This window comes from Strix aluco, chromosome W, assembly GCF_031877795.1.
Source record: "Strix aluco isolate bStrAlu1 chromosome W, bStrAlu1.hap1, whole genome shotgun sequence".
NCBI classification, from domain to species: domain Eukaryota; kingdom Metazoa; phylum Chordata; class Aves; order Strigiformes; family Strigidae; genus Strix; species Strix aluco.
This window is the reverse complement of record NC_133970.1, coordinates 17,706,459-17,719,954: the sequence shown is the minus strand read 5'-3', so window position 1 is coordinate 17,719,954 and position 13,496 is coordinate 17,706,459. Positions and strand designations below refer to the sequence as shown.

General features: G+C 44.8%; 1 protein-coding gene across 3 annotated transcripts in view; it reads left to right on the top strand.

Moving 5' to 3' along the window:
- LOC141917859 (E3 ubiquitin-protein ligase KCMF1) overlaps window positions 1-13,496 on the top strand; it is an 80,667-nt gene that overhangs the window by 56,996 nt on the left and 10,175 nt on the right. For all 3 annotated transcript variants that reach the window (XM_074811470.1, XM_074811469.1, XM_074811471.1), the window contains exon 4: window positions 11,361-11,462. In XM_074811470.1, the coding sequence (XP_074667571.1) occupies window positions 11,361-11,462 (102 nt within the window). The remainder of the gene's footprint in view (window positions 1-11,360; window positions 11,463-13,496) is intronic.

Here is a 13,496-nt window from a genome sequence, read left to right as displayed (position 1 = left end):
TGACCTCTAAGCTCTCTTCATTTTTTGAGAAATTATGTGGGAGAAGGAGAATCTCTTTCCTTAGAGCCTACTAAGGGCCTTATGTGAATGAGTAGTAGAGGAGGTAAAATTTTGGTCAACCTGTTCTGAGACTCAAAGGTGTCCTGGTCTTTCCTAAGAACATATGAACTATTAGCATATATTTCTTTATTTTTAGAACTAAAACCTCAGTAATTATTGTTTCTCCATTAAATAATCAAGGATAACGGTCAGCAATACAGGGCAAATGCAGATGGACATGGCTGGCATTATGATGATTGTTACTGTTGCTATTGGGTTTCAGTAGAGTGGATTGATTAACAAATAAAACACAGCATTCAGGTAGAAGTTTTTTAGGGTTGCAGCTCTGAAAATTGTAAGAAATGCCATCAGATATCATCTTTGAATCAAGTTTCAGAATGAAGACATTAGTTTTCTGCTACTCAGTCACACTTAGTGGATTCATTCTGTATTTAGTAACGCAGCAATTGGACTGAAGTGAAAGGACCAGGTGGGGTGGGTTGACCTTGGCTATCTGACAGGTGCCCACCAAGCTGCTCTATCTCACCTCCCTCCCTAGCAACAAGATGGGTAGAAAATATGGCGAAAAGCTCATGGGTCAAGATAAGGACAGGGACATTACTTGGCAATTACCGTCATGGGCAAAACCAGACTCAACGTGGGGAAATTAGTTTAATTTATTGCCAGTTAAACAGAGTAGGACAATGAGAAATAAGAAAAAATCTAAAATCATCTTCTCCCCCACCCCTCCCTTCTTCCCAGGCTCAACTTCACTCCCAATTCTTCTACCTCCCTTTTCCCTCCCTCAGTGGCATAGGGGGACAGGGAATGGGGGTTGCGGTCAGTTCATAGCGCTTCATCTCTGCTTCTCTTTCCTCTTCATGCTCTTCCCCTGCTCCAGTGTGGAGTCCCTCCCATGGGATACAAGTCCTTCATGAACTGCTCCAGCATGGGTCCTTCCCACAGGCTGCAGTTTTTCAGGAACAGACTGCTCCTGCGTGGGTCTCCCACAGGGTCACAGTTCCTGACAGAAAATCTGCTCCTGGGTGGGCTCCTCTCCATGGGCTGCAGCTTCCTTCAGGACACATCTTCCTCCTCTATCATGGGGTCCTCCACAGGCTGCAGTGTGGATATGTGCTCTGATGTAGTCCTCCATGGGCTGCAGGGGCGCAGCCTGCCTCACCATGGTCTTTACCAAGGGTTGCAGGGGAATCTCTGCTCTGGCACCTGGAGCACCTCCTCCCTCTCCTTCACTGACCTTGGTGTCTGCAGGGTTGTTTCTCTTGCATTTCCTCACTCTTCTCTCACAGCTGCTGTTGTGCAGCTTTTTTACCCTATCTTAAATATGTTGTCACAGAGGTGCTACCACCATCACTGATTGGCTCAGCTTTGGCCGGGGGCGGGTCTGTCTTGGAGCTGATTGGAACTGGCTCTGTTGGCCATGGGGGCTGCTTCTGGTGTCTTCTCAAGCTAAAAAGAGTCTTCAACATGTACAGCAAAAAAGGGAGCATGGCACAGATCAGATAACTAATATCAAGAACAGATAAGTTTAATATTGTGGTCAGCAATGGTTAAACAGCTATAATAATTACATGTTCCCTCTAATGTGCTCTGGTCAAATCTGTCATCATCTCAAACCCTTTGAGTCCCATGTTGGGTGCCAAAAATGCTGGTCATGGTTTAACCCCAGCTGGCAACTAAATACCACACAGCTGCTTGCTCACTTCCCCTCTGCCCCGGTGGGATGGGGGGAGAATAAGAAGGGTAAAAGTGCAAAAACTTGTGGGTTGAGGTAAAGACAGTTTAATAGGGAAAGCAAAAGCTGCATGCACAAGCAAAGCAAAACAAGGAATTCATTCACTCCTTCCCATGTTCAGCCATCTCCAGGAAAGCAGGGCTCCATCATGTGTAATGGTTACTTGGGAAGACACACACCATAACTCTGAACATCCTCCTGTCTTCCCTGTGGTTTTTATTGCTGTGCACTATAGCATATGGTGTGGAATATCACTTTGGTAAGTTGGGATCAGCTGTCCCAGCTGTGTCCCCTCCCAACTTCTTGTACATCCTCAGTCTACCTGCTGTTGGAGCAGTGTGAGAGACAGAAAAGGTCTTGATGCTGTGTGAGAGCTGTTCAGCAATAGCTAAAACATTGGTGTATTATCAACACTTGGTCACAAAGCCAAAGCATTAGCACTATATGGGCTACTATGAAGAAATTTAACTCTATCCCAGCCAAAACCAGTATACTTGTATAAACAGGGAGGTGGTGGTAATAAGAGAACAGATCTAGAAACTGTTGAGTCAACTGTGATGTTTGGAGCCTAACTGGCTTAAGGCTTTTTAATCATCTTCTGGATTTCATTCAAAGTAATATGGCGATCTGTTAATTTTAAGGGATGTTAAGGACTTGCATAAAAAAAGTATGGGCAGCCAACTTCCCTTCTTCCTCTTTAGCTGGTAGAGATAGAAGGTCACTAGTGAAGGTACATACATGATACTCTTTAGGTTCACAAGCACATGCACATTTACTGTGATCCCTTGAGTACGGGCATGGCCTCCTTTGTCCAATACCTCTGCCTGGATGCCAGGCACTCTTACCTGTTTCACAGATCTCCTACTTGCCAGCTAGTCCAGCTTGATGCTCACTAGCAAACACTCATTTGCTCATCTCACAGGCACTCCACATTTGCGAGTCCCTCTGGGCATATCAGTGCAGACCCGTGCCTGCTTCATACTCCTGCCTAGACTCAAGGTTCCTCCTTAGTCATTAGCTAGTCCAGCTTGAAGTTTGCTAGCCAATACGTGCACACACCAGGTTTGGGGAAGATGCAGGTATGCTGTCACGTCCCGCTCAGACGAGGGGGACAAGTGACTCAGATTCGCAAATCCCCAATGGAGCGGACAACAAGTCTCCAAGTCTAAACATTTATTAACTACTCACAATGTACTAATTGAACACACGATAGTTGGCTAAGTATATAGCAAGTTGTGGCAAGCAATACAATATGCCTTGCATTGCTTAATGGGAAAGGGAAAAGAGGGAGATAGAGGGAATGGGGAAATACAGATCACCGGTCTGGGTTTCTGCGCTGATCCTGCCGACGAGGGTTCCAGGAGGCACAGGAGGCAGCCGTCTTTTTCGCTGGCATCCGTCTTCTTCGCTTCACTGCACTCTCTCTCCGGCCCCGGGCCCCCCCCCTTCTTGATTTATACCCACTTTCCTTGGGTCCATCCCCTAGGTCGACCCACATACCTACGTATCCCATGTACGGGGAGGGGTAAGGTGTTTCATGGGATGATGTAATTAGCATGATCATGTTAGCCCTCGTTAGCATATTGAGGGGTGTTAACTTTAATATGCATTTTGTGGATAATGAAGCAAAGGTCATTCACCGGACAGATGGCCCTTGAAATTTGGCCAGGTGCACCAGAGCAGAGCTGTCCTGTCTCCACAGGGCTCCCTCCTCCAGTCCCATCTTGTGTTATTGGGGCAGCCTTATCAGCTTCGACCTCCACAGAATGCACCCTGTGACTCATAGTTTTGTCTTGCGAGTGTTTGAGGCATTTCTTCGATCAGCCTCAACTTTTGCTTTCTCAGGCTGTTTTTCTTAGATTCTCGCAGGCCTGGTTTCTCGTCTCTCACATCCCACCCCATGACTCAAACACTCCAAGTTCTTCTTTGACCGTTGTGATCTCAGAAGGTATAGGGAAAAGGAAGACAGAAGGTGAGAGAGCATATAGCTAATTGCTGCAAGGCATACTATTAAAAGCAAAAATTTGCATAATATCACAATACTAATATTTACAAGCCATCTTCCCCACCCCGTGAGTCCTGAGGATCCCAGTGATGTGACCCATGACCCAGGGTTCCATCCATCAAACTAGTCCATCAGTCAAAAAAAAAAGGTTCTCTGTTCCCGTTGGTGATATCTTCATCATGGCACGGTCTCCTCTATAGAGGTGGTGGCATTGTGGATGGTGATGCAGCATTCTCCCTCAGTTAGATTCAGCACACTGCACAGTCCATGTTCCTTCAGCAATGCTAGCCGGATTCTGCAACGCCATCTTAGATGCTTGTTGGGTCTGCACCTTTAATTCCTTAAAGGCATACCTTGTTAGTACATATAATTGCTAAGTTAAATTTTCTAAAGCTATTTGAGGTTACACAATCACATTAGCAGGTCTATAAGGATTTAAATGGGAATACAATTTAATATTCAGGTACAATTCATTAATGCTTAATTTGTGGGATCAGACCCCTTCAACTAGTCTTTGATTACTTCATCTTGCTGTTGGTGGATGTGATGTTGTAAGGACCACACCCAGTTATATGAGCTAGCACTGTAATCTGTTTGGTATTTGCAAGCACCAGTGTGCAGTCACAGGTGACTCACAGGCTTCCTTTATTTTGGAGGTGATTCCCAATAAGGTAACTTAAGGCACAACTCCAGGTTAGCCTTCCAATAGGTGAACTCATTAAATGTACCTGTAAAATTTCCTGGATTGTTGATTGTAATTGATTGGCAATGATTTATTCCACACTCAGCAGGTATGATTCCACAAATTATATAATAATGTAAGCAGATTACAAATAATAACTAGCCAATAATGCCTACAACCACTGAAAGTGCTAAAAGTAACATAGGTCTCCTGTTGTCCAGGATCAATGCTCTGTAAAACACATATATACATGACAAAACAATGATGGTTAGAAAGAAGGGACAATCCACCTGGTATTGATGCAGTATTCTTTCCCATGGGCATCAGCAGCCACCCATGAACAAATATTGATGGGAGTTTTTAGGGTTAGGGGTACTTGCCCCACGGTGGGCAAGTCTACTAGAACAGGTTGTCCAGGATAATGGAGCGGGTTTGCAGGGTCTTTAGTCTCTTTTTTCCTGGCGAGTATGGACAGAGGCTTAGGACAGAATGCGGTAAGTCGTGGGCACCCATTAATTCCCCACCGGCTGTTTATCTTCATTACTGCGTCTGGCACCCGTTGTGGCCATCCTGGTTCGAGGGGTTTTAGGGCCTGCTTTAACAGTCCATTGGTGCGTTCCACAATCCCATTTGCTTGGGGATAGTATGGAGTATGGAAAATCCACTGAATTCCTTCATCTTGAGCCCACTCCTGAACCACCCCGGCAGTAAAGTGACTCCCATTGTCTGATTGGATCGATTTGGGCTTAGGCAAGCAGCTAAACCAACGTTTTAACCCCTTCACCGTATTTTCTGCAGTTGCTCGAGATACAGCTTCTGCTTGGGTTAGGCCCGACACTATTTCCACCCCCACCAATACATAGTGTTTTCCCTCAGAGAGCCGGAAAGGGCCAATATAATCCACCTGCCAGGTGTCCCATAGTCCCTTGTTGTCCCTTAGGTGTAGGGGTTGGTCCTTAAGAGGGTTGTGCTCTCCCAGCCCAGTACGACATAGACTACAGCTGAAATAATGGTATTGCACAATTCCCTGGTTACGGACCATCCCCTGCTTATTGCCTCTTTAAACAAATCTTTGCTTCCTGAATGACCCCGCTTTACATGCAGCCATTCCAGTAAGTGTTCCCATTTCTCCTCCTCACCTTCTGTAGCAGTTCTCATCAAACGAGTCATTGAATCCACCTGGTTGTTTAGCAGGTGGGCAGGGTGATTTCCTGACTGGTGTGCAGCAACCCATCCTACTAAAAAGGACTTCCGTTTTGCAATGTTTAAGATTTCCTCCCACTTCTCACGCTGCCACACCGGTACCCGATTTACTTCCCAGTGGTTTTGTTCCCAAAATGTGAGCCGTTCGGTACACCCCTTGAATACGGCATAGGAGTCTGTGTAAATAAATCCTGGTTCTGTAGTCTCAGCTTCTTTAACAATCACGCTCCATACTGCTGTTAACTCTCCCACCTGAGCACTTCCCTCACCCTCTGTTATGATTCGGTCCCCCGAGTCAACATGCAGTGCTACTGCTCGGTATTTCCATACCTTTCCCTCTCTTCTAGAAGATGCATCGGTGAACCATACATTCTTTAGGTGGGTTTCAAATGGGGGAGCAGGTTTTATGTATGAGGGAGGGATTTGAGCAAGCTCCTGTGCTAGTGCATAATGAGCGATGGTCGGCGAATGGCAGTATCCCTGGGGGAGACGTGTAAAAGTAAATTGCACGCCTTCCCATGTAAAGGCAAAGCGATCTCTGTCTGCCTCCTGTATGGGGACCATAAAGAACATATCTTTCACATCAATAGTTGCTAAGATCTGGTGGGCTTGTTCCTGTATGGTTGCAATCAGTTCAGCTATGTTAGGCACTGCAGCTGTTAGAGGACCTGTATTGGCATTTAATCGCCGATAGTCAATTGTCAGACGCCACTTTCCGTTAGGTTTACGGACTGGCCACACTGGGGAATTATAGGGTGAGTGAGTTGGAACGATTATCCCTTGCTCCTGCAGCTCTGCTATTACCGGAGTGATCCCCTCCCTGGCACCTAACGGTAAGGCGTAAGGTTTCACATTAACAGTTTTAGAAGGAGGAAGCGCAGGCGCTTGCTGTAGAAGTCTTATAGAGGCAGTTGGGGACCCAAATTTCCATTCCCTTCCTTTTGAATCCACCCAAGCTTGTCCCTTCAATAGGTCAAGTCCCAGGATATTTGTGGGGAAATTTCCCAGGATCATCATAGCCTCTGTTGCAGTTTCATTCCCAGGTAACCAGCATTTCACCCGAGCAGTCGGCTGTGGCTTAGAGTCCCCGAAAACATCTGTAACCCAGATCTGCTTTTTGTCAGCAATTATGCCATTGCGCTTGGCAACCTCAGCTTGGAGTGCTGAGATCTGAGCACCCGTATCTACTAGAAATGTAACTGGAGTTTTAAAGGGACCGAGCGGAAAGGTAATCAACAAGTCTCCTTCAGTATTCTCTGTGAGCCTCCTTAAGTGGACCCACCCGCCATCCCCCGGCTCACTTACTGGGGATGGCGCATCCAGTTTCCTGACTCTAAATCAATCAAGTCCTCTTCAGGGGCAGTCGGTGTTTGAGAAGCAATTACCACCATCTCATTAGTTTTCAGTTCTGTCCCTCCCTTTGCCCGAAAGGTCCGCTCGGTTGGGGGGGGCAGCTTCCTTTTGTCTTTCCAGGCTCGAATGAGCTTTTCTAAAACTGTAGCAGGCATACCGTCCATTAACTCTCGGGGAATCCCCTGTCCAATTCCCTCAGTCCACAAGAGGTTTCTCTTTGCTCTTAAAACTTGCGGAGGGGAAGGAGGCGGATTTTCCTGCTGTTCCACTCTGCGTACCGAGGGCTTAGGTTTACCCGTTCCCCCGGTAAGGCCCATTCTCCGGCCATAATTTATTAAGTCCTGAGCTATCTCTCCCCAGGTCATGGCTTCTCCCCCCGCCCGTCTCCCCCCTCGTGGGGCTAATGCATTCCGCAAACGATCTTGTAATTGTACTGCATGTGATTTCAAAGAGTCCGGCAAGCCCCGAATCAGGGGAGTCATTTGATCAGGGTTAGCAATTAATAGCATCGGGGAAGGCTGCTGCGGAACCAAGCGCCTGTCATGCATTAATTGGAGACAAACAGCCTTCTGCAGACTTTCAGTCAAATGATTTATGGTTGGGGTCTCAATACATACTGGATCCCCCCTTTCCAAGGGGTCCAGACCCCCAGCCCAATAAGCAGCTCGTTGAGTTAACGACCACGGCTCTCTCTGGTCGTCAGTAACTAAGAAAACCCCTGGCCCCCAGTACCCCTGGGCCTCATCTTCTGATAACAAGATTCGGTCGCCACCAGTCAAAGATACCCTCCACACGTATTCAGTCTCAGTTTCCTGAGCTCGTCTGGTATATTTCTCCTGAATTTTCACAAGCTCAGTCGCTGGATATGGTGTAGTTCGAATGGTGACCTGCGGAGCTCTTCCACCCTGACCCTCGGTGGTCTCCGTTTTAATTCATGGTCTTAAATTTGCCCCTTCATTTTTGGGGTAAAAAGTTTCTCAGCTTATCTCTAACTCCTTTGTTGGATACAAGGGTCTGGCTGCTGCTTTTGCCAGACTCGTAACTCCCTGTTCACTATCCGGAACAGAGCCGAGATCTGTCCGGTTGCAAGTTTCTTGTTCATTCCCCTCTTTTTCGGACCGTGAGATTTTTGCTCGGTCCAAGGCATCTAACAGAGCCATGTGAAATCGCTGAGAGGTGTTATGCTCATCAGCTAATTGGCTTTTCAGAACTTCAGTTTGCTCTTGCCAGAGTTTAGCTTTTTGTTCAGTAACTTTATGTTCCTCGACCAATTGATCCTGGAGAGCTTTTACCAGATCTTGTAAGGATTTGATCATTTCCCCTTCTAATTGTTTCTTAACATGTTTATCTTTTTGGGCTGCAGTCAGTGCTGCCCCCAATACAGCGCACACTACAGCTTTTCCTTTGCCTGGTCGCGACCCTTGCACCCCCGCAAGCGCACTGATATAGCTTGCCACTGCTTCTGGATTATGCCAATTATCGTGGGCCCAAACCTCTACTAAAGGAGGAGGACAAGCCTTATACTCCTTCAGTTTCTCAAAAACAGGGGAGCAGTCAAGCACCGACATTTCCTGGCCAGTCATGGCTTGCCACTGCTCGAACCTCTCCTGGCTTAGAGCTGAGAGGTCACTTCCCGATTCTCCCTGTCCTTATCGGATAAAGAATCGGTATCCCTCCGACCCTTTCCCAGCGTATAGCTGAGGGGCCAATTCCCAGTTCTCCCTGTCCGAGTTGGTCGGATAGAGAACCAGTATCTCATAAGACTTTCCGACACCGAAGGGGATCCTGCCAACTACGCCAATTTTAATGTCACGTCCCGCTCAGACGAGGGAGACAAGTGACTCAGATTCGCAAATCCCCAATGGAGCGGACAACAAGTCTCCAAGTCCAAACATTTATTAACTACCCACAATGTACTAATTTAACACGCGATAGTTGGCTAAGTATATAGCAAGTTGTGGCAAGCAATACAATATGCCTTGCATTTCTTAATGGGAAAGGGAAAAGAGGGAGATAGAGGGAATGGGGAAATACAGATCACCGGTCTGGGTTTCTGCGCTGATCCTGCCGACGAGGGTTCCAGGAGGCACAGGAGACATCCGTCTTTTTCGCTGGCATCCGTCTTCTTCGCTTCACTGCACTCTCCCTCTGGCCCCCGGGCCCCCCCCACCTTCAATTTATACCCACTTTCCTTGGGTCCATCCCCTAGGTCGACCCACATACCTACGTATCCCATGTACGGGGAGGGGTAAGGTGTTTCATGGGATGATGTAATTAGCATGATCATGTTAGCCCTCGTTAGCATATTGGGGGGTGTTAACTTTAATATGCATTTTGTGGATAATGAAGCAAAGGTCATTCACCGGACAGATGGCCCTTGAAATTTGGCCAGGTGCACCAGAGCAGAGCTGTCCTGTCTCCACAGGGCTCCCTCCTCCAGTCCCATCTTGTGTTATTCAGGCAGCCTTATCAGCTTCGACCTCCACAGAATGCACCCTGTGACTCATAGTTTTGTCTTGCGAGTGTTTGAGGCATTTCTTTGATCAGCCTCAACTTTTGCTTTCTCAGGCTGTTTTTCTTAGATTCTTGCAGGCCTGGTTTCTCGTCTCTCACATGTGCCCCACCCCCCCTTTCCTCCAGCAGCTGGCACCAGGCACCACATGGGCTGTGACTGGGGTCCTGCTCCAGCCACCAGTGCTGGACCTCTCACTCATGCTGGTCCTCTCCCATTAGCTGTTTTTTGGGACACGCACCATTCCCACCCCAGTAGCTGGAGGCAGAGACCACGACTTGCTCCAGTAGCTGATGTTAAGACCCCACTCAGTCCAGTAGCTAACACTACAGGCCAGGGGTGCCTGCACTCCTGGACCAACTGGAGTAGCTGGCACCAAATCCACTCATGACAGCCTCCCCTAGTAGCTAGCGCTCCAGGCATAAAGATTGTAGTACCCGCCTTAGGTTTAGAGAGCTATGGCCCCTCCGACTACTATTGCTAGGACCCTCACTTGTTCCAGTAGCTGACACCACAGGCTACAGGGGCACCTACAGCCCCAGTCTGACTTCAGTAGCTGACACCAAATTTCATTCACACATACACAGGTCCCACCAGTAGCTGGTACTTAGTCCTTGCAGCATGCATACACGTGGGATAGAGAGTGAGATTATGCAGAGAGATTTTTAAGATTTAATAAGAAGATAAAAGGTTGGACTAGATGATCTTCAAGGTCCTTTCCAACCTAGATGATTCTGTGAAGACAGGACAGACTGCGGTGATCAGGCTCAGGGCTCAGCCAGACAAGCATACTGACCAGCTCTGTTTTACATGCAACCAGCCCCTTTTATACCCCTTTCTGTCTACCCTCCCCTTTGTTCCTCCCTGTTCCCCCTTCCCCCTGCATCAGTTTGTATGGTTCTATTGATTCCCTCACCCCTCCCAGTCTCGAGTCTCCCCCCTAGTTTACAGTCTTATCAGTTGCAAAGTCCAGGTTGATTTCCCTGGAAGAGTAGTTAAGACCTAACATACTGTGTGGAAGTTTCTTCTTTCTGGCTTATTAACCTGTGATCTGTCAAACTTTAAGGCTGGCCTGCAAAACTGTTGCAAAGGACTTTTAAGGCACACTTTTCTCTCAGGTGGATGCCAAATCATTGGGAGGAAAAATAAAAATAATAAATGAAGGTTGCTATGGCAGTAAGTGTCTCTAGACATTTTTTAAATGTGTGCTTAGACTTAAGGAAAAAAGAAAACTGTAATACCATCTCCCAAAATACAAAATACTTGGTAGGAATAAAGAGTTTCTCTTCTCTACCAGATCTATACTTGCATGTTACTTCAGTGGGTGGTCTCAGTGGTGATACTTTAATAAATATTCACATCTGATTTCATTCTCCTTCCCACACTTCTCTTGTGAGATGAATGAGAAGTTGCTTGGGGATTCAAAGTGCAGTAAATGAACTTGATAATGTCGCATGCAGGTACATGCAAGCAGTAACCCTGTGTAACCAGACCTACTGTCTATGCTGGAATTGATGTATAAAGACAAGTTTGAAAGATGAAACATTGCAGATAGGATTTGAAAATTTTACTTTTTGGTTTCCATGGTATTATTAAAAGCATAATTACAAGGAAAAGTGGGTCTTAAAAAGATACTAAAATTAACAGTTGCATTTGAACACATTTACTGTTTTAAACCTGTGGCTGTTTAGATATAGGATTAGAATGTGATATTTAAAGTATGAGAATCCATGTCAAGTGATCAACTCAGAATTATGTGATTTGTGTAAAGTTGGTTGTGTTTGGTTTTTTTCTCACTTTGTTGTTTCAGATCTGTCCAATATGTGCAGCATTACCTGGAGGGGATCCTAATCATGTCACAGATGACTTTGCAGCTCATCTTACACTGGAACACAGAGCTCCTAGAGATTTAATATCCTTTCTGAAGTTGAGGGAAAAGGGATATGATTGTTTTGACTTCTGTATTCAAGTGGCTGCATCAGTTTTGCTTATTTTTTAGAATTGGTGTTTAGTTATAGGGGATCTGTATGTCTGAATTTTTTATATATTTTATATATATTTGTATCTATCAGACTGTGAATGAGCTTTAGGTATAGTTTGACAATGTGGGTGTGTGCTTTTGTTTTATTCCTGATAGCAAAACCTTTTAAAGATGTTTTTCACACCTAGCTGCTTCTTTTTGCACTGCAGTTTTTATCCTTCTTGGTCATTAGTTCTGATGCCATTTTGTGTATGGGAAAGCAGCAATCCAGATGCAATAGCGTATTATAGATAATTACAAGACTGAAAGCAGTAAATTTCACCAAAAGCAAATATGTTAGAGAATGCTTAGAACTTTGAAATTGAGTGATTTTAAGTGTTTGATTCATTTTATCACTGTATTTCAATAGAGTAGTTATTTATTGACTTTTTTTAAGATATACCTAGAAGAGCTATCAGGAGACTTTCTAGGGATTAGGGCTGTCTTTCAGTTATCTGCAGATTGTAGTGACATAACTACTCTCAATGACTGAAGAGCTCAAACTGTCAGTTTCTTCACACTTTAAGTAGAATTTTCTTTTGTGTTGCTTGGTTTTAGGAATAGGAATGTGGCTTGTTTTTTGCTGTACAAATGCCTACAACGTAATTTCAGAAGGTACTTCATGGAAGTGCAGGCCATCATGAAAAACTCTCGTTAAGTGATCTCTATAAATTATTTAACTTTCTGTATCTCATTTAAAAAAAAAATGCATTCCTAGTGTAATTTGATTGTGCCTTTTTTGTTCAGGGCTTCTTAAAAGAAAAAAAAAAAGGTCTAAAGTTAAGTTCATGATATCTACTGCTAGCAACATTAGAGGAAATGGTTTCACTTTGGTTGTGATCTGTATTTACATTTAAATCTGTTAGCACTTAAATAGTCAGTCCCAATTACACAGTGAAATTAACTTCCTATTGAAGTGGATGAGGGGTTGGATTAGAATTCACGCTTCCGGAGCTTTTCCTCCCCCTCCCACATCAGTGATGTCAGATAACTTTTAATTGGGAAATGTGTGTTTATTACTAGCTACAATAAGAGCTAGAGAAATCAGAATAATCTTTTCAGTTGCTGAGTAAGGCCTCAGTGTCAGTCATCACAAAACTGATGGGGGGGAGCTTTATAAATTGGACCATGTTATAAATAATTGTAGAAAACGCATGTGGAAGTTTCTGTACAGTGTTGTCTTAGCAATTAGTGTTGCCAAGTCCACAAAACTTGATAGAGAAAATTTTTCTGGACTAGCTGTTCCATGTTGGGTGCTATTTCATGTCTTCTGACAGCTAAGACTAAAAGGAAGAAAAAGGGGGAGAGATTTCCCCCCATCCAGTTGCTAGCAGTTTAGGAAAGGATATTGTGTTCTGTGTAGCAGTTAAAAGGGTTTTTTAAGCTGTTTTAAATGGCTGCACATATTTCTTGTGAAGAATCCTGCGCAGCCACTGCAAGATATCACCTTTATCCCTGGAGACTCTGGACAGCTCTTTAAATTCCAACAATTTTCAACTGTTCTACTGTTTAAAACATGACTTTAGTCTTGACCATGTAAATGGTTCTAGCTTAGTTGTTTTCAGTATGTTTGCAATGAGTTAAGAGTTCCAAATGCTTTTTTAACCCCAGCATAGTTGGGTGAGACATCAATATACTCTTAACTAGTATTTAAATAATATTGTTTATCTTAAAAACACTTTGAAATGTGCAGTTAGTAAGCTACTAAGATCTTTTTCTAAATGCGACCAAGCCTGGAATTTTTCAAAGGGTTTATATTAAGGATGTTCTAGTTATCATATTTCCCAAGCTTACTTTTAAAAAATCGCAGAATGGGGGCATTTTTCTGTCAGATATAGTTATGGAAAGCTTCCCAAACTGTATGAGAGCAGTAGTCAATCAGTAAAATACTAGTGACAATATTCTGTCACTACCAGTATCCAGTAT